Consider the following 27,996-nt stretch of genomic DNA (forward strand, 5'->3'; position numbering starts at 1 on the left):
CGTTAATTAATGACATATAAAGCGTTAATTAGCGCTTTAACCCCTTCCCGCGCACCGCCACACTAGCCTTGCCCTCACCCTGCCCTCCCCTTGCCTTCACCCGCGCTCTCCGCGCATGCGCCGCGCCCCTTCCGCGCAACGTCCCCACCGCGCAGGCGCGCGGCGCGGCGGGAAGCGCCCCGCCGGCGCGGGGCCTTGTGGGAAGGAGGCGGCCCCGTCGCGCCCCGTCCCGGCGGTGAATCCTCCCGGCCGCTCACAGCAGTGTGGAGCCGCTACCCCCCCCCCTCCTCCTCCCCCCCCGCCCCCCTCCTCCTCCTCCTCCTCCGCCCCCCCCCCCCCCCGGATTTAAAGGGGCCGCCGCCCCTCCTCTATCGCCGTGGGGTTGTTTGGGTTTTTTTTGTTTGTTTTTGTTTTATTTATTTATTTTTTGCCATGCCGAACTTCTGCGCGGCCCCCAACTGCACCCGCAAGAGCACGCAGTCCGACCTCGCCTTCTTCCGCTTCCCCCGGGACCCCGTCAGGTGAGGGGATGGGGAGCGGGGGGCGGCCTCGCCTCCTTTTCCCCCCTCACGGCCCGGCCTCCTCCTCCTTCTCCTCCTCTTCACCTCAGCGGGAGGAAAAGGGGGGGGGGGGGGGGGTTAAAGAAATAAAAAGGGGGCTGTGAGGGGCAGCGGGCTCCCGGCGGAGGCCGCCCGCGGTGTGGTGCCCGGGGCGGGGCGCTGCGGGACCCCCCTGGCCTGGGGAGGGAGGGGGAGGCCGGCTGCGCATGCGCCGGGGCGGCCGCTGTACCCCCCCCCCCCCCCCCCCCCCCCGACGTGAGGGGAGAGGGGCTGAGGGGATCTGAGGGGGGGTCTGGGATTTGGGGGGCGCTGAGGGTGTGGGGGAGGCTGAGGGTGTATGGGGGGGTCTGGGGGGAGCTGAAGGTGTGAGGGGGGGGTCTGGGGGGAGCTTAGGCTTGGGGGGGGAGCTGAGGGTGTGAAGGGGGGTCTGAGGGGCGATGAGGGTGTTGGGGGGGGTCCTGGGGGGAGTTAAGGCTCTGTGGGGCGTTGTAGGGGGAGTTGAGGTTTGGGGGGGAAACTGAGAATGTGAGGGGGGGGCCTGGGGGGAGCTGAGGCTGTGGGGTGGGGTGTAGGGGGAGCTGAGGGTACGGGAGGGGGGCTGAGGGTGGTGGGGGACCTAGGGGGTGCTGAGGCTGTGTGTGGGGGGGGTCTGTGAAGGGGGTGTTTGGGTGTCAGGGGGTGCCTGGACATGGGGTCTGAGGGGACAGACGTGTGCGTGTGGGTGCGATGGGGTGCAGGAACAGGGCCAGCACTGCGCCAGGTGGTGGAAGCCCCTCGGTGCCCTGAGGTGGCGGCACGTGGTGAGGATGGTCCACATGAGGTGGGCTGGTACGGTGTGTGAGAGGAGTGGGGCACGTGCAAGAAATAAATCCTGCATTTAGGTGTAGAAATTCCGAGGCAGAAGCTCACCATGTCTAGCTGACACCTCTTGACTTCGCTTGCTTCTCACGCTTTCGGAAGGTGCGTCCTCCTAAAACAGCGTCAGTTCTCTCTAACAGCAGGCAATTAAGGCTGAACTTCCCAGTGACTGATACGTGACACTCGCTGGTTTCCTCGAGGTGCTTGACACGTGTGAAGCACTTCAGAAATTGTGAGCTGTGGGTACATAACTGCTCTGAAACCGTCCCCTATTTAAGTGATTTCACAAGAAGGCACAAAAAGTCATACAGGTAGTAGCTGGTTATGAAACCTGTGGGTTCGAAGACATTGTCAAGCTCTCCTGAGTGGATTCAGTGCCTTGTGCTAAACCTCTTATGATGCCCGTACGCTGCAAGGCTTCATAGTACAATCCACATTGCACATGTTTATGCTTTTAATGAAAACTGAAATCAACATGGTTGATTGCCTACTCTTAACCTTTCACTTGTATGGTTTACTCCTAGCATTTTCTGTTTCAACTCTCCATCCTTTAAGAGCCACAGGTTCTTACACAGTCAAAGGAATGACTACAGGCTGTGCAGAACTGAAGAGTTTTGGTGCTGTCTGAACTCCAGGCTTAATTTGCAAGGAGTCCTTCCTGCAAAATCTGAGGAATGTCAAGTTGGGCAAAATTGGCTGATAAATAAGTTTATTGTATGAAGAAAATATCTCCTGCAGCTCATAATATTTGTACTGAAAGGCACTTAGAACGTTTTCTGTGGTAGTGTGACAGAAATATATCCAAAAGTGTGCATCACCTACATTGAGTTGAACAACATAAATTAATGAAGTGGATAGAAGTGGATCACAGACGTGGTTTTAGGAAGGATGTGCTGGCATACGTTTCTACAATGGCATTGGTACGGGTAGGCATGCTTTCTGTTTTCAGGACTACTTTATAATCCCCATGAAGTAGTTCAGGCTAAAAAGATTAACATTCCTGTAAGGGAGTAGTAGAAAATAGATAAAATCGACGCTGAAGGATGATCTAGACCATTTCTTTCCAAAGGAAGGAGAAGCTATATCTAAGCTCTTTCCAGCATTTTTTGTCTGCTGTGCTCTTAAAAACATGCAGTGGCACAGGTGATGGTCTTTCAATGCTGTCTACATTTTTTTCCCTAATATCTTATACTTTTCTCATTCAAGCCTGTAGTAAAATGTCCAAAATGATCATATATTGAATTTATTAACTATTACCATTGAAAGATTGATAAACCCTGTTAACATTCTGTCTTTGTAGGCTAGAGGAAGGCAGTGGTTTATTTGCCTACATGAACTACAGCACTGCTCTGCAATTAACTGTAAATGTCAGGCGATGTTACTGCTGTGGCCTTCCAGTGCTGCTTGCTGTCGTGGAGACCTCTTATCCTTGTAGGTCAAACTGGAAGGGGGAGCAAAGTAGTTCGTGCCAAAAATGTGTTGTTTGCTCTTGGCAGCTTACAGCGAGAATGGTGGGCATAACAGAATTAAAGTGTGTCTTTGAAACTTTTAATTAAAAAAAATCATGGATAAGAAATACATAATCCTAGGTGAATCGTCTGTACTACCTTACTGCTTTCATTTTTTTTTGTTACAGTAACTGAGTAATTGCCTTTACTTCTTTCCAATTCAGTGCTAAGCAGCTCTAATCATAGAATCATTAGGGTTGGAAAAGCCCTCCAGGATCACCTGGTCCAACCACCCCCCTACCACCAATGTCACCCACCAAACCATGTCCCCAAGCACCACGTCCAACCTTGCCTTGAACACCCCCAGGGACGGGGACTCCACCACCTTCCTGGGCAACCCGTCCCAATGCCTGACCGCTCTTGCTGAGAAGAAATGTCTCCTCATTTCTAACCAGGTCAGATCTCTGGAGCATTAGCAGGTCTGTGAGAGCTAGCCAGTCATTTAAGACTGGCTTCACTGATTGTGGCTGTCTGAGAAAAGCAAGAGCAGGTGCACAGGCTAGGCTTTGGAAAGGAACCAACTGCATTTAATGGATTGTGTGTAGCATTTTCACATCAAACATGAATGTAAGTAAGTAAGTAGCCTCTGTTATGCCAATAAGGATGGGTATTTTATCATTTCATGCAGCCCAGGCAGACAGTAGGATCTGTGTTTAACCGCCACCTGTGATTCTGAGTCTTCATGGTGGCAGGTTGAGGTGAGGTATATTTGGAACAAAATGTAAGATACTTTCTAACACAGCAGAGATACTGTTCTGCTGTTGTTGACCAATGCCAAGGTAATATAAGTGATTTACTCTATCTGCACCTAAATAAAATGCCATTTGAGCTTCTACCAGGTGTCAGCAGATCTCTGAATATAGTGTTAAATTTATTTAAATTTGTGATTGAAGGAAACCTCCATAAAACTGATGAATGGTATCTAAGCAGTGGTGCAAAATATTGCATTGAAATGCATCTTAATTTTTGCCAAAATATTTTGCAACTAAAGCACTCACACCCCAGTGTACAACGTGCGTTAGTTGAACGCTTAAACAGTGAAGAAAGTTTTGTACCTAATTTTATTCTCAAATCTTTCTAAGTGCTGTTTGGATAATACCATGCACAGCTACGCTGCGTGTTTTCAGGCATCTGACCTCCTTTTTCTTTGTTCTTCTGCTCCTTATTCTTCGGAGAGAATTTGCTGAGGAGCCAAATACGTAATGTGACTGAGGTGCCAAATTCTTGGGTCCAGTCATATATCCTCCACCATCTCCTTTTCGTCCTGTGGCTACCTGAGAAAACATCAGCACTCCAGCCTTTGCCAGTAAAGTTTCCTGGACATCTGGAGCTCCATTTACTGATCTTCTGCTCCAGTGGGGTGAGGAGCCTGGTGCCTGTGCCTGACCAGGATCCGCAGGCTCAGGCTGTACGTGCCGAGGCTTCTTTGGGACTCTGTGCTCAGAGTTGACTTCAGCCCAGAAGGCAGCAGCCACAGCTGCTCTAATGTCACTGGAGAAGTCAGGAAGGGAGAGGTGTATTTGGAGGTTGATTTTATCTTTGCGAAACTCATTTCCTGAGACCCCTTTGAGGAGTTTTTGGTATCTTCTACTATCAGTCACGAGCCGGATCTGGTGCCTAGCTGCTACTAGCAGCTACTTGTTCTCTGAATGGCAGTGACATCGGAGGTGAAGGGATTCGGGTTGACTTTGTCCACAACAACTACGTGTCAGTTCTGGTATGCGTGCTGTAGACACACCGTCGCTGCCACCAGTTTGTTGCCGTGGGTTTGCCAGGAGGTGATTCAGAGGAGTAGTTGTAACGTGAGGAGCTTTGACTTTGCTCCCTGGTGGTCTTCCACGGCTTCCCTGAGTCCGTGGAGAGAGGCAGGTAAAAGATTTGCCAAGCTCTTGTTCTGGACACCAACCGTTCTGGACTGAAGCCTTCACCACTGACTATAGGAAGGTTCATCAGCCTGTGTGGCAGCCCAGTGTGATTACTTTTAATTACCTGGCTCGTAATTGGAGCAACTGCTCAGAAAGTACTAGAGCCAGATTCGGTATAACCTGCACTTTAAAGGTGTCCCATGTGAGAGGTCCGTGGTTATGCTGCTTAGTGAAACGAAGAATGCAAGAGTGCAAAGTCTGTGCTGCCAAAAGGCTGAGCAAGAAAATATATTTTCCTTTTAAGCCATAGTTCAGGATATTATGTGTAGATCTAATAACAATCTATTAAAAGTTATCCCTGTTTTATGGTACTTGTACAGTATTATTTTTATGTTTTGCATGAACTAAAGTTACAATGCACAAACAGTGCAGGGATCAGGATCCAAGATTCCTTTTTCACTTGCACAGTTGTCCTTTAGTTACTCAGTTAAAGTAGATGTGATCGTGAATCCACGCAGAGCTATGGGTTTCTTCATTTGGGCCGCCCAGCAAAACACCTGGAGAAACATCCTTCATCCCTAAACTGTTGAAAAATCACTAATTACTGTTCTCCTTCCTTGCTCCTGTGAGCAATAATTCCAAGTTTGCAGCGGAAAAGGATAACAGATTTACTTTCTCATAGCTTCTATTAATTTCTTAGCTAAGAACCCTTCTTTTTAAGAGTAATTTTTTGTTTTTAAGTGGATTAAATAACTTAAATACCTTGTGCGGTTTCATGAATTTCAGCGATGACTGGGTTATAGGAAGATCTCCCCCACTTTGCCCTGCTGAAATAGCAGTGTTTTTGTGACTTCTCTGAGCGGGTTCCTGGAACTTTGTGGACATTGCCAACGTGTACCAATTAAAAATACATAAAATATGGGAAATTTGAGTTGAAAAGCTGAAAAGTATGTAGCCAAGAGATGTGTTGTAAAGTACAGTAAGAATATAATGAAAATTCCTCGCTTTTACTGTAGCGTTATTGTGATAGCATTATGATTCTTTACAATGTAGCTGTCCCTGGCCTTCCTGAGTTTGACTGGGGGGAGATTTAGCCTAGAAGGAACAGGAGCTTGTGCGACCTCATTACACAGTTAGAACAATGGGCAAATCATCAGTTACATTCATGTGAAGGTTTTAATCATCTGTGTTTTCAGCTTTGTTTCCTTATGTGCTGTTGCGGTCGATCTGTGATGCCACAAGGTCCGTGTAACGTGACAATAACGCCCCTTCAGAGAATGATTTTTGCAGGATGGAAATGAGTGGGTTTATCTTTTAAATACCGAGATATTAATGGCTGCTGGAATCTCGTTAATTTATATGCGTATGTATACTGCACAGATAAAATAGATGAGTTGTACTGGAGTAGCTGTACAGAGTCAGTTTGTGCATGGTGTTGCTCAGAGGTAACTGTGCAGACCCCCTTGGGGGCAATATAAACTGGCTAATACACTTGCATCAATTACTGAAAGTTGTTTACTCACCAGAGGAAATATTATCTTGCATATCTAAAAGGAGCCCTATTACTTGGTAAAATGTTCCTTTAGCTTTGTGTTGTATCTCAGAGAACTAATCTAAAGCAGAAATAAACGTCATAAAAATCTAATGAAAACTTACTTCAGACTTCGCTGTCTGTAGAATGGTTGCTTTTGAATTTTTATTATTTCACCTTTTGAAGATCACCTCTAAATTCCCAGGTGATCAGGATAGAAAAGGAAAAAATCATTTTTTTGAAAGGTAGGTAGAGAAGGTAACTTTTCATAGTGGTATTAAAAAGCTATGGCTGTATCTATCTAGTCTAAAAGCTTTTTTTGAATATAGTTCTTGTCAAGAATTAGATGGCTGGTTTTCATGAGCAATTGCATTGCAATGTTGTATGTATGAGGCAAAGGCAAGAGGGAAAAGATTCATGACTTTGTTGGGTGGTGTTAAATGGTGAACAAAAGGAGAAAAGCAGATTTTTAAAAAGATGTCCTGGTACTTTCCAGGGGAAGGTACACAAAGCTTTCCTCAGCCCTGCGTGAAGGGCAGGGATCGCTGCACTCCAGTTGTGAGTAAGGTTTGAAATTGTAGGGCGTTCTGTTTAAACTAAAAACTTTTTTCTTTTTGCTTACTTGCAGATGTCAAAGATGGGTGGAGAACTGTCGAAGGGCAGATTTGGAAGATAAAACGCCAGATCAACTCAACAAGCACTACAGACTGTGCGCTAAACATTTTGAGACTTCTATGATATGTAGAAGTGTAAGTAAAACCAAGCATTTGTTTATTGCACCTTGCAAAACGTAATTAAGGTTTCTAATCAGAATGCTGCATTTTATCTTTGATCCCTTGGTTAAGTGGTCCCTGGGAAAATGGATCTCCTAGTCTTAATTGACATCGTTGTCATGGTCCAGGGCACTGCACAGACTCACAGATGTTTGTACTGGCACAAAGGATGAGGTGGAAACGAGCAGTTTGGGAAGAGAAACTGTTTGTGCTGGTTTAATGTGTTTGTGGCCTTTATTGCAGTTCTTTCCTCTTGCAAAACCATGCTCATTTTGTTTACTGTCACTAGATGTTACAACATTATATAATGTATTCAGTGCAAGAATGTATGTTTGCATACCCCTAATTAGTTAAAATCACTAATGTGCTGTTACTGAAGTGTGTATGTGGTGTAATTCAGTTAAATTGCACTCGGCTGTGGCCAAGAGGTTTAAACACACCGTACGTTTGTCAAGCTTCTGGTTCCTGCTATATTTTATCCAGTTAAGTCATGTTGCTGTTTCCTGTTAATGAAATAATAGCTTCCAATTCTTCTTGTTAAAATGATGCTGATTTTAATAGCTTGCTTAGCAGTAGGAAACGATGGATTTGTGGCTTTGTACCAAGTCTTGATTTCTAGGCTGAAAGACACAAAGTCAGTTCTGTGGGGTAATTAAAATACGTAGGTCAAACTTGGAGCTCCTGTCGGTATTACACATGACAGGGTCTCTGGTTAGCCAGCTTCCCAGAAACAAACCAACAGATGAATATTGGAAGAAATTCCGAATCTGAAATGAAGCTTTGTGAAACTCTGTTTGAAATCTACTTCAGTCTAATGACATGTAGAAACACGATCAGTCAAAGGTCTGTGCTTGATGGAAATGGTCCAGTTTAGACGACGCAAGTTCACAGCATATTCAAATACGTTTTATTTAAAACACTTTTAACTGTTAGAAACGTTTACATGACCACCTGGAAGCCTTCCTGCTACTCATCTGACAGATGTGTTTTCCTTCAATATGGTCATTCACTGTAGTTTTTTGTGGATATGCATAATTTGACGTAAAGAAGCAGTTGAATGTTTTCATTGGTGAAATGCTTGTGTGATTGTTTCTAGAACTGTGAATCAAGTGATGATAAACAAAGCACTAGTAATAAAACGTTTCCTTTCTGATGCATAGGTGTCTGTATATCCTGAATATTTATTTTTTAGAAAATCATAATATTCAAGTAAATTGAAATTACGGCATTGGGGATCTGTGATATGAATACAAAGGGGAAGAAAAAGTAGTAGTGCTTTGTTTTTTTTTTTTTTAATCTCTTCTCATTTTCAGTGTTCTCTTTAAATCCCTGAAATGTGAATTGCATAGCACAACTTCCTGTTTGTTCTGATGCATAAGCAAGTAAAAATAATAAACAGGAAAAAAATTCTGTGTACCCACAGAATTTCATAGGCCATGTTCTTTGTACGCACTGCACAAAAAACATGAAATTACACAGAGGCCTAGGTTTTTTTTTGTACATGCTGTCTGAAAAACACAGAATTTCAGAGGCAATGCTCATTTCCTAAAGGCATCGCTAATCTGGATGTCTCTTCACAGAGCCCTTACAGAACAGTTTTACGGGATAATGCCGTGCCAACTATATTTGATCTTACAAGTCACCTGAACAATCCCCACAGCAGACATCGAAAAAGGATAAAAGAGCTGGTAAGTTTTTAATGTACGATTTTTTTAATGTTAAAACAGTGAAGTCAAGTAAGTTCATATGAACCTACATAATGTCTAATAATACGTAGCACTTGGGTGTTTGCAGTTTCTGTACTGCTATTCTAGTATAATTTTGCTGATAGTAAGTTAAATACCCAAATATTACACTGATAGAACTCTTATCTACTCAAAAGTTTAATGAAATAATCTGGAAAATGAGAGCTAATCCTGTCTTTGAAAGTAAGCGTATAACTTCCTTTTACTTGCTAATGCAGCGCTAACTGAATACAACTTAGGCATGCTACCCTGAAATTCTTGCTATATGTTGACTCTGATCTTCAGTTTGCCTGATTCTCTTCTGAAGTCTGCAGTAATTCAGACATACATGTTTTAGCTTATTGTTCTCAAAAGATGATCCATGTATAAAACCAAGATCAAGCAGTTTCTCGTGGAATTGTGACTTGTCAATGGCTGTTTTGTGTCATTTACACAAAACGTCTGTAGATCTCTGGATTTAAGTGTATTGAAAATTAAGAGGAATTCAGTTCCTAAACTCAGCTTGTATGTCGGAGAAATGCAATTTCTAAATATTACTTCATGAATGTAATAAGTCTGTTGTTTAACTGAATCTTAGGAAACATTTAAGACAGTTCTTTCTGTTGGCATAGTGCGTGTTCCTACTGAAATAGAATTCTCTAATGAAATTGATTTGCTCATAATGCAGATTCAACAAACTCCTAATGCAAGTATGGGAAGCTTAGTAGTAGCAACAAAGTATTCCCATGTATTTAGTAGTTATGTTGTGACAGCAATAAACTAGCTAAAGAGCCTCCTTCTCTTAGACCTTTTAGCACTTTTAAAATAAGTATTAAAAACCTGAAAATGGTCTCATCTACAATGTTTGTATCTGACCTTGATGTGTTTTAGTATCTTAAGGTCATGTGGTAGACATTGACATCAATTTTATCTTTTTTTTAAGAGTGAAGATGAAATAAGAACACTGAAGCAGCAAAAGAGTAAGTGAGCAAAATAACTGTTTGAAAAACTTTATGTTGAAAAACTTAAGGCTGATGAGGTAACGTAGAATATGTAACCGTAAGTTTATGTATAGCAGGAGGATAATTGAGTTGCTGCTTGATTCAAGTAGCCAGTCTAAACTTATTCCAAGTTACTCACTTTTAAACTGGAAACATACTCTGAACTCCAGTAACTTAATGGTAATGGGGATAGTAGGGAAAAGCAAATATGATCTTATAGTCGTCTTATCTTAACACTTACGGTATTTTATGTTTTGTAGTTGATGAAGCTTTTGAACGGGAGCAGGCAACCCAAGAACTGAATGAAAGCAATGCACAAAACACTGTCTCAGAGGAAGGCGGGGAAGAGCAAGAAGAAGAAGCCACTCCTTTAACACTGGAAGAAAGAGAAAACAAAGACTACCTTAAGTCTTTGTTTGAAATTTTGATCCTAATGGGTAAACAAAATATTCCCCTGGATGGCCATAATGCTGATGAGCTTCCAGAAGGTATTTTTGCCTCAGATAACTTTCAGGCTCTGCTGGAATGTAGAATAAATGCTGGAGATGAAGTTCTGAGGAAACGGTTTGAGATGACCGCGGTCAATCTGGAGTATTGTTCAAAAACTCAGCAGAAACAAATGCTTGAGATCTGTGAGAGCTGTATTAGAGAAGAGACACTGAGGGAAGTAAGAGACTCGCACTTCTTTTCTATTGTTACTGACGAAGTGGTAGACATAGCAGGAGAGGAACACTTGCCAGTCTTGGTGAGATTTGTTGATGATTCTCATAATCTACGAGAAGAATTCATTGGGTTTTTACCTTATGAGGCTGATCCTGACATTTTAGCTGTTAAGTTCCATACGACTATTACTGAAAAGTGGGGACTAAACATGGAGTACTGTCGAGGTCAAGCCTACATTGTCTCCAGCGGGTTTGCTTCTAAAATGAAAGTTGTGGCTACAAGACTCTTGGAGAAGTATCCGCAAGCTGTGTATACGCTGTGTTCTTCTTGTGCCTTAAACATCTGGTTGGCAAAATCCGTTCCTGTTGTTGGAGTTTCCGCGGCACTGGGAACAATCGAGGAAGTTTGTTGTCTTTTTCGTCAGTCCCCGCAATTGCTGGAAGAACTGGACAATACAATTTCTGTTCTTTTTCAGAACAATAAGGAGAAGAGCAATGAGCTGAAGGAGATCTGCCGTTCTCAGTGGACAGGCAGGCACGATACTTTTGAGGTTTTAGTGGACCTCATACAAGCGTTGGTGCTGTGTTTGGATGCGATAAACAGTGACTCGTCTGTCAGGTGGAACAACTTTATTGCTGGTCGAGCATTTGTACTTTCAAGCGCAATAACGGATTTTGACTTCATTGTGACTATTGTAATTCTGAAAAATGCTCTGTCTTTTACGAGAGCATTTGGAAGAAATCTCCAGGGGCAAACGTCAGATGTGTTCTTTGCAGCTAGCAGCTTGACAGCCGTGTTGCATTCGCTGAATGAAGTGGTGGAGAATATTGACGTTTATCATGAATTTTGGTTTGAGGAAGCAACAAATTTGGCTGCAAAACTGGACGTACAAATTAAACTCCCAGGAAAATTTCGCAGAGCACAACAAGGTAACTTGGACTCTGAGATAACATCAGAGAATTACTACAAGGAGATCCTTAGTATCCCCACATTGGAACATATAATTCAAGAATTAAAAGATATATTCTCAGAACAGCATTTAAAAGCTCTTAAATGTTTATCGTTAGTGCCCTCAGTCATGGGTCAGCTCAAATTCAATACGTCTGAGGAGCATCACGCTGACATGTACAAAAATGACTTACCTAATCCGGACACTCTTTCTGCTGAACTTCATTGTTGGAGAATCAAGTGGAAGCACCGAGGGAAAGATATTGAACTTCCATCTACTATTTATGAAGCACTTCACCTGCCTGACATAAAGTTTTTCCCTAACGTATACGCATTGCTTAAAGTCTTGTCCATACTTCCAGTGATGAAGGTGGAGAATGAGAAATACGAAGTAGGACGGAAGCGCTTAAAGGCATACCTGAAAAACACCTTGACAGAGCAAAGGTCAAGCAACCTAGCTTTGTTAAACATAAACTTTGATATAAAACATGACCTAGATTTAATGGTGGACACCTACATTAAACTCTATCCAGATAAAGTTGAATTTCAAGAAGACTTTATTCCCTCAAACAACTCCGAAGTAACAAAAGATGCTTAATTTTTTAAGCTCTAACCAGTCTGGTGAAACAGCTTTTTGCTCATTGAGTTTCAAGGCTGAAGAAAAAAAGACTTTGAAATCCCAATAAATAAACACACAAATAAATAAATTACTGCAAATGTATTTCCATTTTAGGTCTCAGATTTAAGAAGGTGTGGTCTGTGACCCAAATTATGTTTTGTTAGTCTGCATTAAATATGTGATGTGAACAAACAAGCCTGAGAATAAGCCCATGCTCTTAGCAGAAGTGCTTTCTGCATTTGATTGACTTAACTAGGTACTTACTTCGTTGCATCTTGGCAGAAGTACGTTGTGGTGATTGTAGGTCCGATGGGGCTGTTACGTATTTGCTCATGAATTAGGGTAAGAAAAAACTGAAAATGTTAAAAGTATAATCCATTTCACTTCTGTTACTTAGAATTATTATTATTTTTTTTTTTTGGTAAACTCGTCTTTAACTGATGTGTATTCAGTTGGCATTTTGGAGAGTGAATTCAGCAACCGCACAAGCCTCGTGCTGTGGACTGTTCTTTGCGTAAAGTGAATGTTGGTGGTACAGAGGTACGTTTAAGGTTTCACTGGAAGAGTCAACCTCTTTAATCTCTTGACTGTTTACATTCCTTTGTGTGAGACACACAACCTTTTTCTTTAGGCTTTTAACAGGCATGGCAAGAGTAATGAAATTCCTTAAAGACACTAAAAATCAAGATTATTCCAAAAAAAAAATCATTGAAGTCTGTTTGTTCAATGCAAAAAGTGTGCATCTTATTGTTTAATTGTAAACTCACCCAGGAAAGAATAAAATAAGAGTTTGCTGTTTGTCTAGAAGTAAGATTGAAAATATTGCTGTTATTTTTGGCAAGAATAAAACATTTTTGTACAGTTTAATGCAATTTAAATAAAATGTGAATTGCTTTTTACGTAGTATTGAATTTATTAGTGAAGTAGTGCCTTTTTAAGAATGCCTATGCTTTTGTAAGGTACCTTTTAGTTTTGACTGTTTTTGCAATCCTAGTGAGTGACATTATCTTAAGACACAGGAAAAAATGTGTAATAGTGCTTATGATCTGTTTGTTCTGCTGAAGGTTTTTTTAAACTATTTTGAGATGGTTCTAAATACAGAGCTTTTAATTGTGGAAATTTTGTCCAACTGAAACACTGACAGGTGGAAATGGCTTACATTGGAAATGGCTGAGCAGTTAGCAGTTTTGCAGCTATCCTGATGCGTGCCAATTTTATAACTTAGTTGTCCTTTTATGTACTTTCTTTCCCGTTACAGTGGAGAAAAACCCCAGCAACAGGAAACTGATTGTAGAGACTTGGATAAAATGCAACTCTTAGGGTATTAGCGCAGTCAAACAATAAGAATAAATTTAAAGAAAAGAAAACAAAACACTTTAGTTACAGTAAACTTAGATATTAAAGTGGCTGCGTACATCTTAAGAAATGCTTTCAGGAGCTTTTATTTACATGGCAGTAGTTAAAAATTACTCTTTAAAAGCGTTATCTTTTCTCCCCCTGCTATTTGTATTTGCTTTCTAACTACCATGCTTTCCTGTTAATGCAACTGTTGCCTCAACCAGTAAAAAGTGTCCTAACTAATAGCTCGTCCTTTTCCTTTGACTATATGAAAATAGACAAAATCTGTCACTTCTATTAAAAAGAGAATTTTAAATTAGAATTCAGACAGAAGATTGTGTTGTTTTTTAAAAAAGAACATCTCAATTACAATTTTAATTAAAATAATAATAACAAAAAAAAAAAGCTTTTCCATCCTGGGAGTGTTTGAGTTCCTCTGCTGAATGAACACCGCAGTGTGAGATGGTCGTGGCCTCTGAGATACGAGATGGTGAGCCTCACCGGTCCTCTCCAAGGGTGATCTCTGGTTTGTTCTGATTGTGTTTGTTCCAGTTTGTCTACTTTTCATCACTGATGATGCAGAGACAACAAATATTGCAGTGCAGCTGGTAAGGTCAGGCTGGATGAGTCCGGACTTAGGGGGTGTAGTCAGAGAAGGCAAATTGATACCCAGTGCAATCTACTTGGCCAAAGGAGCTGAAGACTCTGTGTAAATGAGACCTTTTTGACTGATGCATTGAGACAAATTAAAGAAGAGAAATGCTGTACAACGCCCCTTTTATCTACCAAAATCTTCTGGAGCCAAATTGTGGCTAGCTTTGCTAATTAGCTGGCTCCAAGTGCCTCGATTGCTTGCTGCGCTTGATCATTGCGCTGCCTTTCACAGAGATGTTTAGGCTGCTGTAATCAATCAAAAGCTCCTTACTTAGGCCTCTTGAATTGTCCTTTTGCTGTTGAATGCCTTTTTTTTTTTTCATGCATTTCTGTGCATCACTTAACCTGTAGCAGGAAGTCTGAATAGTGGTGGCTTTGCATGATGCAAAGGACTAGCAGATTGCAATGGTAGGTACCCCTCTAACTTAGGAGAACTGTGTGGAAGAAAACCATTTACCAAAAATATCGTGGCTCCCACCTTATTGCTGAGGGTGCAAATAAAGGTTGTGACTCAAGGAGAATCCAATAATACTATTTGAAAGAGAACATGAATGCCAGAAGAGGCCAGAGATTGATAGAGAAGTATCTGCAAATGGGACAAATAATCACTGAAAATAATTTTTGGTTCCATTTTATAACAGATTCTTGAGACAGATGGAATTGTCCTCTTAAATATCCATGAATCTTGAATATTCCATGTGATGAATCTTGAATATTCCATGTGATGAAGCAATATGTCTGCTTTAAATTATTTTAAGTATCCTTGCCGAGAGACTGATAGATTTTAGTGAAAGTAGATTTTCCTCAGCTGATGGTGTTTTGTGAAAACAATGCTTGTCTTAAAACTACACAAATTATTTCCTTTTCCCATGCACAAAATTCCTGTACTACTGCTTTGAAAAGTAGCCTGTAGCTTTGTCTCCTGCAGTGCTTTTTCTATCACTGGCTGTAGAAATCCTATAACTTCTTGTCTGGCTGCCAAGGTTTTGCTGTGAGGAAGCAGAGGACCAGAACCACTTAATGATTCTGGATGCAGCTATCCTGTTCCCCCTGCACCCTGTTTCTGTGAAATACTGCAAATCTCAGCGTTGCCAGAAACATCCAAATTACCTTGAAAAGATGAAAATAAATCTCTTTGCTGGATCGGTTTCAGGAAACAGTTCCTAACCTTAGCATAACAATAGGTGTTATCCCAAAGTAGGCTTAGCATTCAATAATATCCAGACCTCTAATGCTCCCTAGCTTCCCTAAGAAAAAAAACCTTACAGAATAGTATTCTCCCCACTGTTGTGCATGTATATATGTAGTGAGGCATCAGCACAAATAACAGAGCTGGAAATTACTGTAGACACCTACAGCAGTTACAAAATATGTGCGTGTTCCTTGTAAGCTGCCCTTGTTGTGCACAATAACGTTGTGTTAATCAAATGGAAGTCTATGGGCTTGTTCCGTAGCACAGTAATTGTTTGCTGCTTTATTGCCCTAGTTGTCCGTTTCTTCTATTATTTATTTTCATGTAGCAAACTTGTGAGTCTTCTGTTTTAGCTGATAACACGGTTACCTCTGGAAGCGCCTTTGTAGGAAGGTGCTAGTAGGATTTATTGGGTGATAGTGCCCTATTCCTCTCTTTTGCAGCGTCCCAAGGTTAAAAGTGTCATCGAGTAAGCCGGCCTTGTGAATGCCCAAGTGGTCTTACAGTAAATGTCGATGCTCTTGTGCTGCAGAGGCAACTGTTCTGCAAAAGGTTCCCAACCACTTCGTGGTGCTTGGGGTACAGACTACAGGATGGTCGCAAAGCTGCCTTCACGGCCATATGCTCCATGAGCCACCCTATAACAAAAATTTGCAGGGATGGCAAAGGATCGAGCCTTCTTACTAAAAAGCCATGCCGCGAGCCCCAAGGCGTGCCCGAAAATCCAGCTTCTGTCACTGCTGCTTCAGCCAGCAAACACCTCTGGATCTGGGAAAGAACCTCCTTTCCTTACTCCTGGAAGAACACCAGGAAGGTCAGCTGGGTGAGATGAGACCTCTGGCACGGCCCCAGAACCTCAGTGAGATTTTCTGGTAGGTAGATTCTGGCTGGTAGGAGACCTCAGCATCTACCATCAATGGGATGTCGTGTTTGAGGGGGAAGAACTTAACATCAGCAGCTTGCTTTTTTGTCCCCTTTGATTTCCAGAACCAAGGAATTTCAAGCTTCGTGGCTGGTTCCTAGTGGAGCAATGGGACGTTTCCGTATGGTGAGAATTCACATCGTTGTCTTTCTCACTAACAGCTACTTGTGGTGCTTTGTGTCATGACTGTGGACTGCAGTTCACCTCCAGCTGAATTTCATCCTTGTCAGGCACATGTAGCCATTAAGAACACATCTAAGAGCCTTCTATACCTTTTCCTGAGTTCTTTCCCAAAATCTGTGAGATGGGGACTGCCTACTTCTTGGCATAAAGTTGGCTGCAACAAGGACAACGTGCCAGTGCTGCAGATGGAGGACAGTCCCATGGAGGTCTCTCAAGAATCCCTGGACTTGTTGTTCACCAGCTACTTGATAGAAAGCCTACAGAGCACAGAGTACAGAGTGAAATATCTTTCGCAGCAGGTCCAGCACAGCTCTGGACCAGTGAAGGTAGCCCATAATGGCTTAATGCATCCAAGACTAGTCTATCCCGCTGGTCTATCTCCCTTAGTATTGTGCTTGAACTGATAAGGATGTTTGAAGGGGGCTGGAGGAACAAAGAAACATCTTTATTTGTATGTAGAAAAGATTTCCTAGATGATCCCTTCACAGTCACAGAATGGTTGGGATTGGAAGGCGCCTCTGGGTCCCTCTGGTCCAACCCCTGCCCAGAGCAGGTTGTCCAGGACCACGTCCAGATGGCTCTCCAATATCTCCAAGGAGGCGTTTATTTCTGAGAAATAAAGATGGGAGGCACCAGTACAAGGTCACCCCCCAGTGGCCTCTTCCCAGCACGTGCCTTCATCTCTGTGTGGATGCACACCTGATAGGAAATGCTCCTTGTATTACATGACTCACCTCAATTTTACCCTGCATCCTTCAGCTCCTGCGTCAGATGCTTGTAGGATGTGTCCAGGAGCTGGTTCCTATCAAAAACCTCTTTAGGCCAGTGGTCTGAAGGTACATTTCTTCTGCTGGACTTCTGTTGTTTATTGTGTCTCTTTGGGAAGGGCTGGTTTGAGGAGTGAGGAGGAAGCCAGGTTTGGGGAACGGGGCAGTATGCGGTATGTCTCGAGGCTCCAGGCAGAACTGACCCTTATCTTTTCTTCCACAGTTAAACCCCGTGGGAAGAGCCCAGCTCTGGCTGCTCGGAGGCTGACTGCAGCGCTCACCAGACCCCGAAGCAGCAGGCTGCCTGGCTAAGGTCTGTAACGACACCCAAGGGGGATTAAGGAAGAGCTCTTGGCCAAAGTGGGCAGGCCTGAGAGACATCCTTAGGGAGATCCAGGGGTGAGAGGGATCAGGGATGAGTTGGCTTAAGCCCTCATTTTCTGGTTATTTGGTCAAATTCCCAATCTGGAGCCTCTCAGACAGCAACCAAGGCCGTGAGTAGTGTAACGATGGGTGGGAACACATAATGAGGAGGGAAACAGGGAAAACGCATCTGCAGGATCCTCTTTCTTGCATCCCACCAGGCAAATGTTCTTGCAGGCATCCTTATTAATTTCTCTTTATGCCATCTTTACATTTACCAAGTTTGGGAGATGGGGGTGGCAAAACTCCTTGCCCTGTTCATGCTGGAAGCTCTGATTTCTATCTTCAAGGCTCTTCGTGGCTTTTTCTGCTTGCTCTCCCCTGACCAACAGCCATACACCTGGAACAACAACATGCATGGGCAAAATTCAGCCAGGATCCAGCATGCATGGGCATCCTCAGGAGAGCACGTCTGGAGGGGAGAGGGCGGGAGGAAGGGACCACAGCTAAACAGGCAGTGCCTTCAGGAAAGAGAAGCTGCTTGGGAAACTGGCTTTGCAGTCCCTTAACTTCTAGTGTAAAGGGAGGTGGACTGGTGGTGGTGAGGAAGGATGTTTATGAGCTGCTGGGGAGGAGGGAGCATGGGTTTGGGTCATGGAGAAAGCAGGAGAAGGGTTGGTACATGAGAGAACTGATCGAGGGCACGGGTTAGTTGATGTATGGCATGCAGGCTTGGAGCACCACACAAGTCCGGATGGGGTCCTGGACTTCTCCACCCCATCCACCAGCCTAGCAGTGGTGTCAGGCAGCTCAGAACTGGGCTGGAGAGCTTTGGAAAGCTCCCTCACACAAAGCATCTTAGAGGCAAACGGCTGCGAGGAGGCTGACGGTGCTGGAGCAGTTAAACCCGGAGTAGTTAAACCCTTATTCCTTCCCCATGGATCCACCGTCGAGCAGGCAGCCAACCGAAGGCACACTTGACCTAAGCTGGGGGACTTAACAAGCTGAAGGTGAATCATCTGTTTTATTAAATCGGAGGCCACTTCAAGGACCGCAGCCCAATTATGCCACATGTTGTACATATCCTGAAAAGAACATTCGTGGAGAAATGGGATCCATATGGGCTGATCCTTACTGGTAAGCACGTCCCGCTGAAGAACAGCCTTGGGTATCTGCCCGCACAGATCAGCTTAACAGGATTCAGGCCTTAACTCTTAATTTATAGCGTTGAACAGCTCTCAAGAAGAGGGAGGGATCTCTAGGAGGCACGGTATTAAGTGGACGGTGCTGTGACATGTGTTTCCCCTCCAAGGATTGAGGCTTGCTGCCTTCACTTTGGTGTAAGGCTCTGTGCTCCAGAAATAAGCAGGAATATCACGGTCTGGCCTGAATTCCTCTCTTGAGGAAAGAGACAGATGATATCATTGTTGGAGTTGCTTGGACATCATAAAGGTACTTATTGAAATGAGAAAAATATGGTTTTAATTCCTTTTTTTTTTTAATAATAAAAAAGTAACAGAAAGCTACGAGTGCCAGGAACCTCGCTGAGAAAAGAGTCTTTGCACCCTGGAGAACTTTGCCTAATGAATAAGCACTTCTAAGTCACTTCTTAGTTCATTTTTGTCTGTATACATATATATATATATATCTAAAATATACAAAGCCAGATGTAAAGAAGTTACTCGTTTATCTTGCAGATGTCAACGTTGTTGAGCTGCTATGATTAAGAAGAAGCAAGCCCGCAGTGAAGTGCTCACAGCTCATTCCTGCAAGGCTTTGTCCACGCTATGCACAGCTCCTCCTGAACCCTGCACCCTGAGATCCAAGCAGACAACAATTAGCAAAGCACGTGAGCCTAAACATTAATTGTCACATAGTTTCTGCTCTGATGGAAGAGACGAAGTGAGCAATGAGTACGTTTTCAGGTACGCCATGCAGAACTACACCTTCCAAATGTCACGCATAAGGCAGGGTGCCCTGTTCAATGTCAGCAGAGAAGCTGTCAATGTCAAGCAGTAAGCTTGAAGGAATTACTCCTTGGCAGGCGAGCAGAGCTTTCCCCATTTAGCTGTTGGTATAAACTTTAATCCTGTAAGTGTATCATCATTGTAGAAGATGTGATTATTGAGAGACCCGTGGTTTCAGTATGGTTTTTAGTGTATGTAAAAGTGCCCTTCTGAATTACTACAAAAGTTGGATTTGGAAAGTACTTGTAGTATGTACAATTTGACTTCAGGTATTCCCACGCTTTCCAGACTGTTTCACATTCTCATTGTAACAAAGGGAATAACGGAGCAGGTTTGCAGCTCTGATCCCGAGTCTTTGCACCTTTCAGGCAGGACAAAAAAGAGAGAGCCTGGACGTAATGGCCCAGCTGGGAGCACACCACTGCTGCTGCGAAGCTCTTCAAGGGCAAGAAGAATGCTGACCCAGCCATTTCCTGCACTATTTGCTTCTGCAAGGAATGCTTAAGGTACCACTCTTCTTTCCTCCCAACGCTGACATGCAAAGAGCTGCAAGGAGGACAGGTCTCTCCAGAGCCAGGTGCAATTTTTCTGCCCATGTGGCCTGTGGTTTTAGGCCTAAACTGCTATCCTTTAAAGTCATGCTTTTCAAAAGTGTGTTCCTGCATGCCTGAACTTTAGATTTCTCAACTGGAGGCTGTGATTTTTAGAAAGTGGTTAGCATTACTCTGCTCTGTGGAAAGAAGCTTTAAAACAGTGTCAGGCTGGCCACACACAGTTCACGGCACTGAAATGCACAGATTTTGAGAATCTTGGTATAGGAAGAAAATTCAGCATCTGAGTGGAGCGCTGGGTCTGTATTTGTTTTGCTACCTTGGTATTATGTTGCATTCCCCAGGTGGTTTTCAGTAGATGCTGTGACAACAAAATCTTTCCCCCAAAATTCAAAATTTGCATTTTTTTAATACATCTTCTCATTTTAATTATGGTTTGGAGAATAGAAGAACTTCACTGAATTCCATTTTTGCTGTTAAATATTGCATGTGCTATTCTTTGCTTCATTTACTACATTTTACTTTACTTTTCTTCACTTACTCCTTTTATTCTTACTTCATTTACTTTCTCCTTCCCAAATCTTCTCCTTTCCTTCATGCTTTTCGTTCATGAAGTTGCATTCTCTTCTCAGTTCTAATTCAAGTTAGTTGTTGCTTCTGATCTTTACTGAACCTTTTATTCTAACCATGATAAAATTGCGAGTTGATGAGCAATACATAAGTTTTTTTTGTACAAAGGTAATTTCCTTTTAGAGGGTGTATTTACTTTATGATGGTTGCTAGATGAGCTGCTAACAACTAAAGAGATATAAACACATTTCTTGGATCTCTTGGATATGGCTAGTAACTAGGAAGGGAGATGAAAAAGTAGCTGAATCTCCAACAAATTGTATCCTTAAAAATGTATATGCAACTTCAAGAGGAAGTGATATGACCAAAATCTACAAGAAAACTCCCTTGCTCCAGGTCCTGTTGTGTCTCTCTCCACAGCAACCACGTTCAGCCCTGTCAGAGCAAGTCTTGTGCTCAACTCTTAAGTTGTGTAGCTGGGAATTTGCACTGCCTGTTGAAAACACTACATATTTCTAGTGCTGGCTTTTACTAAGTGCTATTCACTCCTTTCAGCTTGGTTTTATGAGACGTTATAGACTTCCCAGAAGAGGCAGACATTAAGTACTCCTCATCTTTAGCGCTTGAATGTGCTCTCATTTCTTCCCAGCTCTGAAAATTCTGGTTAGAGTCACCTTTTAAACAAACAAAATCACCCATTTTCTCACCTAGCCTCCTGTTTTTCCCACATCCTAAACCACTGCTTTTACAGATCACACTTTTAGAAAAGCAGCAAGTTCCCCTTCATTTTTCTTCCAATACCAGCCATAAAGATTTGTGCTTTCCTTCTGTACCTTGGCTGTGTAGCGAGGCCAGCCAAGAGACTGACTCTTACACTTCTCTGGGAAAAGGTGCCCTTCAGACAACTAGGACTGGTGAATAAAGCTTCTAGGCTTTACACTGGAATGTCTCCTGTGTGAATCCTCCACTGTGAGTACAGCAAAGTATTATATATTAATCAGTAAACTACAATCCTAAATAGCATAAACTCCAAGGGATGCTTTGCCCTGACTGTGGCAACCTGTTCAGCCTGGATTTACTTGGAGCACTTAGTTATTTTGTTTGCGTCTTCTTGGGTTTACCACCATGTTGTTTGTAATTACCTGTTGTTTAAATTAAAGACATAGCAAGCCCTCACAAATGGCCTTTTAGCAATTTAGCAACTTTTTAGTTGCTCCATTACTCTGCTTCTTTGCTCAAAGATCAAGAATGTTATGAGGTGTTGCAGAGTATTGACCACTCTGGTCACACAGTCAACATGCGGAGGGGAAGGTATTATAGCAATGAGGTTTGGGGTTAGATATCACATCCTATGGATCCATACACTTTGCTGTTTGCGCTTTATCATCTCCATGCTGACTCTCAACTTCTAAAATGTTGATTTGTGTCATCATGTTCCACATCCTACTCCTCTGCATAAATCGTGAATCTCACTGTGCTTGGCCTGCACTCTTGTGCAGGTCTCTGGTCTTTGTGGGCAGGTTTCATTCACCCCGTGCTCTGCCCACGCTCCAGGCAAACTAGAAATCAGGAAGCTCCAGGACTGCTGGTTGGCTGGAGACACAGTTGAACTCATTTTCTTTCGTATACAAAAAACCATATACATATAATCATGGACGTTCATACGACTTCCATTCCTGGGATGTTTTCCATGTCATTGAACTATTTATTTGCATAAAATTCCTGGGATATAAGGCCCAGTTATCAGATATCTGAAGTTATTATTGTCTACATCGTTGTCACATGAAAAAATGTCAGTGAATCAGGACACTAAATTAAGGTTTCCCTAAATCTTGACTAGTGCTATAATACAATGTCTCTAGTCCAGGAGGCTTACAGATACAACACGATGAGAGACGGTGAAAACAAGACGAAGTATAAAGCAGAAGGCGCAGCAGGGAAATTAGTTTGGGGTAAATGAACGTACAATCCATGTTATTCATAGGAGATGACAATCCCTCCTAACACTGGTATCATTTTGGATTCAAGCTCAGCGCTGGACAAGGAAGGATCACCAGCAGAGGGTGAATATTTGAATCTTTCTCCATGTGGTTTTGGTTATGTAGGCATCTTTGCCTCCCATGGCAGCACCGTCTCCTCTTACACTGACAGCGGTTTATGAATGGTTCCACTTCACATCTTCCTCACTGCACTGACGCTCTCGTCCTAAGACTGAGCATCTCTGCCAAAGTGAAGGTGGGAACAGGTTAGAGACAGGAACGTGAGTGTAGGAAAGGAGCACGGGTTGGTAACATCCATTCAAAACATTAAATACCCACAGCTGCTTCAGAAACCTACCTCCTGTGTTTATCTAATTACAAAAAAATTAATATGGTTATTTCTTCATTTTCAGCAAATCAGCATTTCCTGAAGTATTGTGATACTTTCCCTGAGCTCAGCGTAACTCCGCTGGGATTTTCATTTACAGACATGCTGGTAATATCTTATTACATGTAAGAGTTGTGCTAGGTCAGATAAAAATGTGTCTTGCATTCCTTGCTTGTCCCAGAGCTGCTGCATGGTCGATGTTTGAATGTGCTAAAGACACAAAGAGTTACAAGTCTGAAGTTTTTCTCTCTTTCTTTTTTTATTTAGGGGTATCTGACTTTATCATAGCCATCACAGAGTGATGACTTTTGGCCTGGGAGAAAGTTTAGGAACCGAGTTATAAAATAGTCCATATTTTTGATTCAACAATAACCATGAATAATTAAAAATGGTGTCTTTTAAATAAACAGTCATAATCTGGTGTGAAACATCATTTTATAATTTTTAGTTCTATCAAGATTAAATTGAAGGCATATTAGAACAAACTTGTGTGGTTGGATATAATCAAAATAAAATAATTCAGCTCAAAAGCATTGAGTTTCATTTATACGTGAACTGTTCAGGAAAACAGAGCAATTCACGGATCATTTTCCAAGTTCACTGAAAGTTTCAGCTGAAAACCTTGGATAATTGCTGTGTAAAATCACGTCTGTGCTGCCCAAATCCACCTCATTTTCATAATGAGTGAAGAATCACAGAATCATTAAGGTTGGAAAAGCCCTCCAAGATCATCTGGTCCAACCACCCCCCTACCAAATGTCACTCACCAAACCATGTCCCCAAGCACCACGTCCAACCTTGCCTTGAACACCCCCAGGGACGGTGACCCCCCCACCTCCCTGGGCAACCCGTCCCAACGCCTGACCGCTCTTGCTGAGAAGAAATGTCTCCTCATTTCCAACCCGAACCTCCCCTGGCACAACTTGAGGCCGTTCCCTCTGGTCCTGTCACTGGTTACCTGTGAGCAGAGGCCGACCCCCAGCTCCCCACCCCTTCCTTTCAGGCAGTTGCAGAGAGCAATAAGGTCTGCCCTGAGCCTCCTCTTCTCCAGCCCAAACCCCCCCAGGTCCCTCAGCCGCTCCTCACAGGACTTGTGTCCCAGGCCCTTCCCCAGCTTCGGAGCCCTTCTCTGGACACACTCCAGGGCCTCGATGTCCTTCTGGTAGTGAGGGGTCCAAAAAAGATTAAAGATATTTGTAAAGACAAATGTAATCTTCCTTTTGTGTTGTTTTGCTTTTCAATTTATTAGACTGCTCATCTCGTTAGAGGGAGCGCATGGCAGAGCAGTGAGGAAATCTTTTGTCTGAGGTTGGGTTTTTCTTTTCTTTTGTCATAGTTTATTCATAAATATGTTAAAAGTGATGGATGGGGCACTCGTTGGATAAGGAATTGGCTGGATGGGTGCACTCAAAGAGTCAATGGCTTGATGTCGAGGTGGAGACCATTGACAAGTGCTGATCCTCAGGGGTTGGTGTTGGGACTGGTGCTGTTAAATATCTTTGTCAGAGAGATGGGCGGTGGGATTGAGGGACTCTGTCAGGGCTGGGGGGGGCAGGACGAGGGGCACTGGCTGGAGCCTGGCAGGGGGGAGGCTTCGGGGAGGCGTTGGGAAGAAATTCTTCCCTCTGAGGGCGCTGAGGCCCTGGCCCAGGCTGCCCAGAGGAGCTGGGGGTGCCCCAGCCCTGGCAGTGCCCAAGGCCAGGCTGGGTGGGGCTGGGGGCAGCCGGGGCTGGGGGCAGGGGGCCCTGACCATGGCAGGGGGTTAGAATCAGGTTGAAGATCCCTTCTTTAAGGTCCCTTCTAACCCAAACCTTTTTGTGATCCTACGATTCTGAGTGTTACTGCATCAGGGTGGGGGGAAAGACCATTTGTTGGTATTTGTACAACTTGGCCTTCCTTTTCCACGTGGAATGAAAACACGTGTTTTATTACAGAACAGCCACCTTAGACCTGACATTCTTATGCTTCATTCCTATATTAAAAAAGCAAAGAAGGAAAATTGTATATTAGGAAAAAAGACGGCAACAACAATTTCTCAGTAGGAATGCAATGGGCAAATTAGCTTTGCTTCCCACGCAGGTGAGATCCAAGGTAAATACGAAGTGGTTGTGTGTGCAGATTTCCTGGAGTCCTTGAAACGAGCGCGTTTCAGCGCAGACTTTCCAGCTGCAATTAAATCCTGAAAGTCGTTCTGTAAAGTTATACCACGTTTCTGGTTCTGTACAAGGGGGTGCAAATCAGCAGAACCGAGTGGGAAACGGCAGCTTTTTCCTGTGCTCTCAGCTACGCTCGTGTCTACTGCATAAAAACGATGTGCGTATCTTCACTGTGTGGCGTTATTTCATTGCCACTTCCTAATACACGATTCAGCTCAAAGATTTGGCTGTTCCTGAACGTGCAAACTCACATTGCAGTGTAGGGAATTATTAAAATAAAGCCCTCACTGCGTTACAAAAGACGTTTTAGTGATCAAGACCAGTTGCTTCTACAAACGTTTCAAAAGGACATGTATTTTGCAGCAACTTTTAAAGTTTTGCAGTGCTTTAAAGTACCCCAGGCACTACACAACTGTGGCAATTGAAGGCAAAGCAAGCAGCACTGTGTTCAACAGGACCCTTTCCAGCTCTTTCTTGGATCTGTTTGCTTTTACTTCATGGAGTAAGTGTGCCCATATCCCCCGTGGATAAGAATTACTGGCGAGTCCCTTTGTTCTTTGCAAAGTGTCATCACGAGGGGCCGGGGGAAGAAATGGGAAGGGAGATAGGGCCTTAGTTAGTTGGGTAAGGGCAGGATTTTGCTGTAGTAGTGATGGTCACAGGGAACTTGAGCAGAGCCCTTCTCTGTTTTCCCTGCCCTTTTTTTTTTTTTTTTTTTTTGTCTCCTAAACCTCCAGGATCCCATTTTATGTGTGGCTTTTCCATCAGGCACTCCAACAGAGTCACTTTCATCCTGCCTACTGGGAAGATGACCCACGGATCTTAAAAGCTGTTTGCTCAGGTGTGTCCCCTTTTATTTTTTCCACAAAACGCTTCTTTTCTCAGACTTCTTCTTAAGGAGAAAGATTCGTCAAATGAATTTCCACAGCGGGTTTTATTTGGCTCCAATATTGACTCAATTGTGGTGCTGCCGATGCTATTTTTTTCCTCCTGTAGGGTAGTTGTGACAGGTTGGAGCACCTCATTTGTGCAAGCAGGCTGCCCAGAAAACGAGGAAAATGCAGCAGCTGGAGACAGCCAGCTCCAACAGCTGGAACGGTTTCCTTCTGCAGATTTCCCCCAAATCGCAGCTAAGAAGGGGCACAGCTCGCGGGGAAAATGTGTGCCCTGTAAAATAAAAGGATTAGGAAACCACTTTATGGCTTGTTAGATTTATGGATTCAGAACAAACGCCTGTAGCTCGCTTGGCCTGCGGCTCTTGAGGAGGCCAAAACAAACTGCTTTTAAAGCTTTGGTTCAAAAGGGAGGCTCAGGTCCCCCCTTAGGTGGGTTTTGTGAACGATGGGAACACTGGAAGAGCCTCATGTGTCCTGTGGCACCTCCAAGCCACCCCTTCATGTTGCCTGAATGCAGCAATATTGAAAGGCAAATTCATTCCCAATGTGCCAACACGGTGGAAATGTCGACCTGGAAACCCAGCGGTGAAGTAGAGATTAAAAAAATGTCATTTACCAGGGGAGAGAGTGAAGAGAAAATGCGTGATGGGAGTTTTTTTTGTCTCTCAGAGAAACGCAAGCACAAGCCACGGCATCACCTCACTCTGCAGAAAAGAACTGAAGTTCTGGGATTAGCAGAGCCAAAGCAGCCTCATTTCGCCTTGACTTGTGTTTCTGAGCGGAGCATGGCTTTGTGGATTCTCTGCTGTCTGATAAAGGGTGATCCCACATCCAGCTGTTTCCTATAGTGAAGGGAAATTTAGGATCCCTGTGCTCTCCCTTGTGGCTCTGCAGGACCTGTCTTCTCTCACTATTTTTGTCTGAAAGTAGCCATTATTTGGAACAAGCAGCTCAAGTTAAATATATTCTAACATACTCCGTCTTCCAACCCAGTTACACGAGGACTCGCTGTAGCATGACCAGAGGTACAGGGCTCTTTGTCCCTGCCTGCTTGTTCCAAATTCATTCTCGATGCTGGGAGCCCAACAGGACTCCCAGGCTGCTGACAACGTGTATCAAGCCCAGCTGCTGGAAGGATGCTGATCGTAGGCAGCCCCTAGTATGTCACGGGGAAAACATTTCCTTCTGCTACGCTTTCCAAGTCACTGAGGGCCTTCTGTGCAAACAGAGACAACTCCGAATTCCTCCTTGGCAGCCTTCAGCGTGGCTCCACGGAGCTGTCTGCCTACCACAGAGAGCCACCTGCAGTTAAACACATTCACCTTCTTTGCATTAATCGAAATGTGCTCAGCAGCAGCGGGGATGCTCTAGGCAAGCCAGGAAGAATAGCATCTGCCACGGGCAAACGCATCCAGACTTCCTAATGAGACTGGTGACCGTGGATACCTCGGATTTAAGCTGCTTGTTTTGTAGCCCTTGCTGAAAGGTTTTCTCTCTGTATGTTCGTGGCTACTGCCTTTGACATCGGGTGCCATCAAAATATGTTTTTTTTTTTTCATGTGTGTTCAGATTTCTGAGGATTCCAGCCATTCTGAGAAGTCACAGCACTGGGACACCACCAAAGGGACTTACAGATAGTAGTAGTGGGGTTTACTGGCTCAGAAATGAGAATAAAATTCTTGCTTACTCACTGTTCAATGAGTGATTGTATGCTTTGGTACCCAAATCTAAATCCTTAGAGAAATGGCCTGATTTTGAGGGTTCAGAGATTGTCTGCTAGCTCCCTCTTTGCCTGTCTTTAGGGATTGATTGCTAAAACTGGTTCGAGATTAATGCATTAGAAATAACATCAAATTTCTCTAAACTTGTCTCTGAATGGCAGTTTTACAGCTTAGCATTAGAAAGTGTTGTGACACTGGTTCTTTATTTATATTTTTGGCACGTGCCTAAACGAAAAGTAGCTTAACAAACCAAACCAAACAAACAAAAGACCCACAATAACAAACCAACCCTTGGCTGT

The 27,996-nt window shown here is 43.5% G+C and overlaps 1 protein-coding gene across 2 annotated transcripts; it reads left to right on the forward strand.

The window, feature by feature from the left end:
* Positions 1-108: 108 nt before the first annotated feature.
* Positions 109-27,674, forward strand: THAP12 (THAP domain containing 12). Of its 2 annotated transcripts, XM_083820944.1 has the most exons (14): positions 109-521; positions 6,951-7,071; positions 8,676-8,783; positions 9,763-9,799; positions 10,081-12,392; positions 15,767-16,106; positions 16,222-16,665; positions 17,099-17,175; positions 17,330-17,419; positions 19,167-19,394; positions 19,805-19,942; positions 25,818-25,921; positions 26,646-26,795; positions 27,546-27,674. In XM_083820944.1, the coding sequence occupies exons 1-5, from the start codon at positions 433-435 to the stop codon at positions 12,027-12,029; spliced, it is 2,304 nt and encodes a 767-aa protein (XP_083677070.1). In that variant the 5' UTR covers positions 109-432; the 3' UTR covers positions 12,030-12,392; positions 15,767-16,106; positions 16,222-16,665; positions 17,099-17,175; positions 17,330-17,419; positions 19,167-19,394; positions 19,805-19,942; positions 25,818-25,921; positions 26,646-26,795; positions 27,546-27,674. The 2 variants fall into 2 exon arrangements, with proteins under 2 accessions (XP_083677070.1, XP_083677071.1); XM_083820945.1 differs by lacking the exons at positions 15,767-16,106; positions 16,222-16,665; positions 17,099-17,175; ... (4 more) ...; positions 26,646-26,795; positions 27,546-27,674 and adding an exon at positions 1,442-1,520 and having other exon boundaries at positions 500-521; positions 10,081-12,949.
* The last annotated feature ends 322 nt before the right edge of the window (positions 27,675-27,996 follow it).

The sequence above is a fragment of the Anser anser genome (genome assembly GCF_964211835.1).
Source record: "Anser anser genome assembly, chromosome: 1".
NCBI classification, from domain to species: domain Eukaryota; kingdom Metazoa; phylum Chordata; class Aves; order Anseriformes; family Anatidae; genus Anser; species Anser anser.

Coding starts and splice junctions, on each gene's coding strand:
- THAP12 (XM_083820944.1), top strand. CDS start 433: ATGCCGAACTTCTGCGCGGCCCCCAACTGCACCCGCAAGAGCACGCAG. Junction 522..6,950: donor TTCCCCCGGGACCCCGTCAG/GTGAGGGGATGG, acceptor GCTTACTTGCAG/ATGTCAAAGATGGGTGGAGA. Junction 8,784..9,762: donor GAAAAAGGATAAAAGAGCTG/GTAAGTTTTTAA, acceptor CTTTTTTTTAAG/AGTGAAGATGAAATAAGAAC.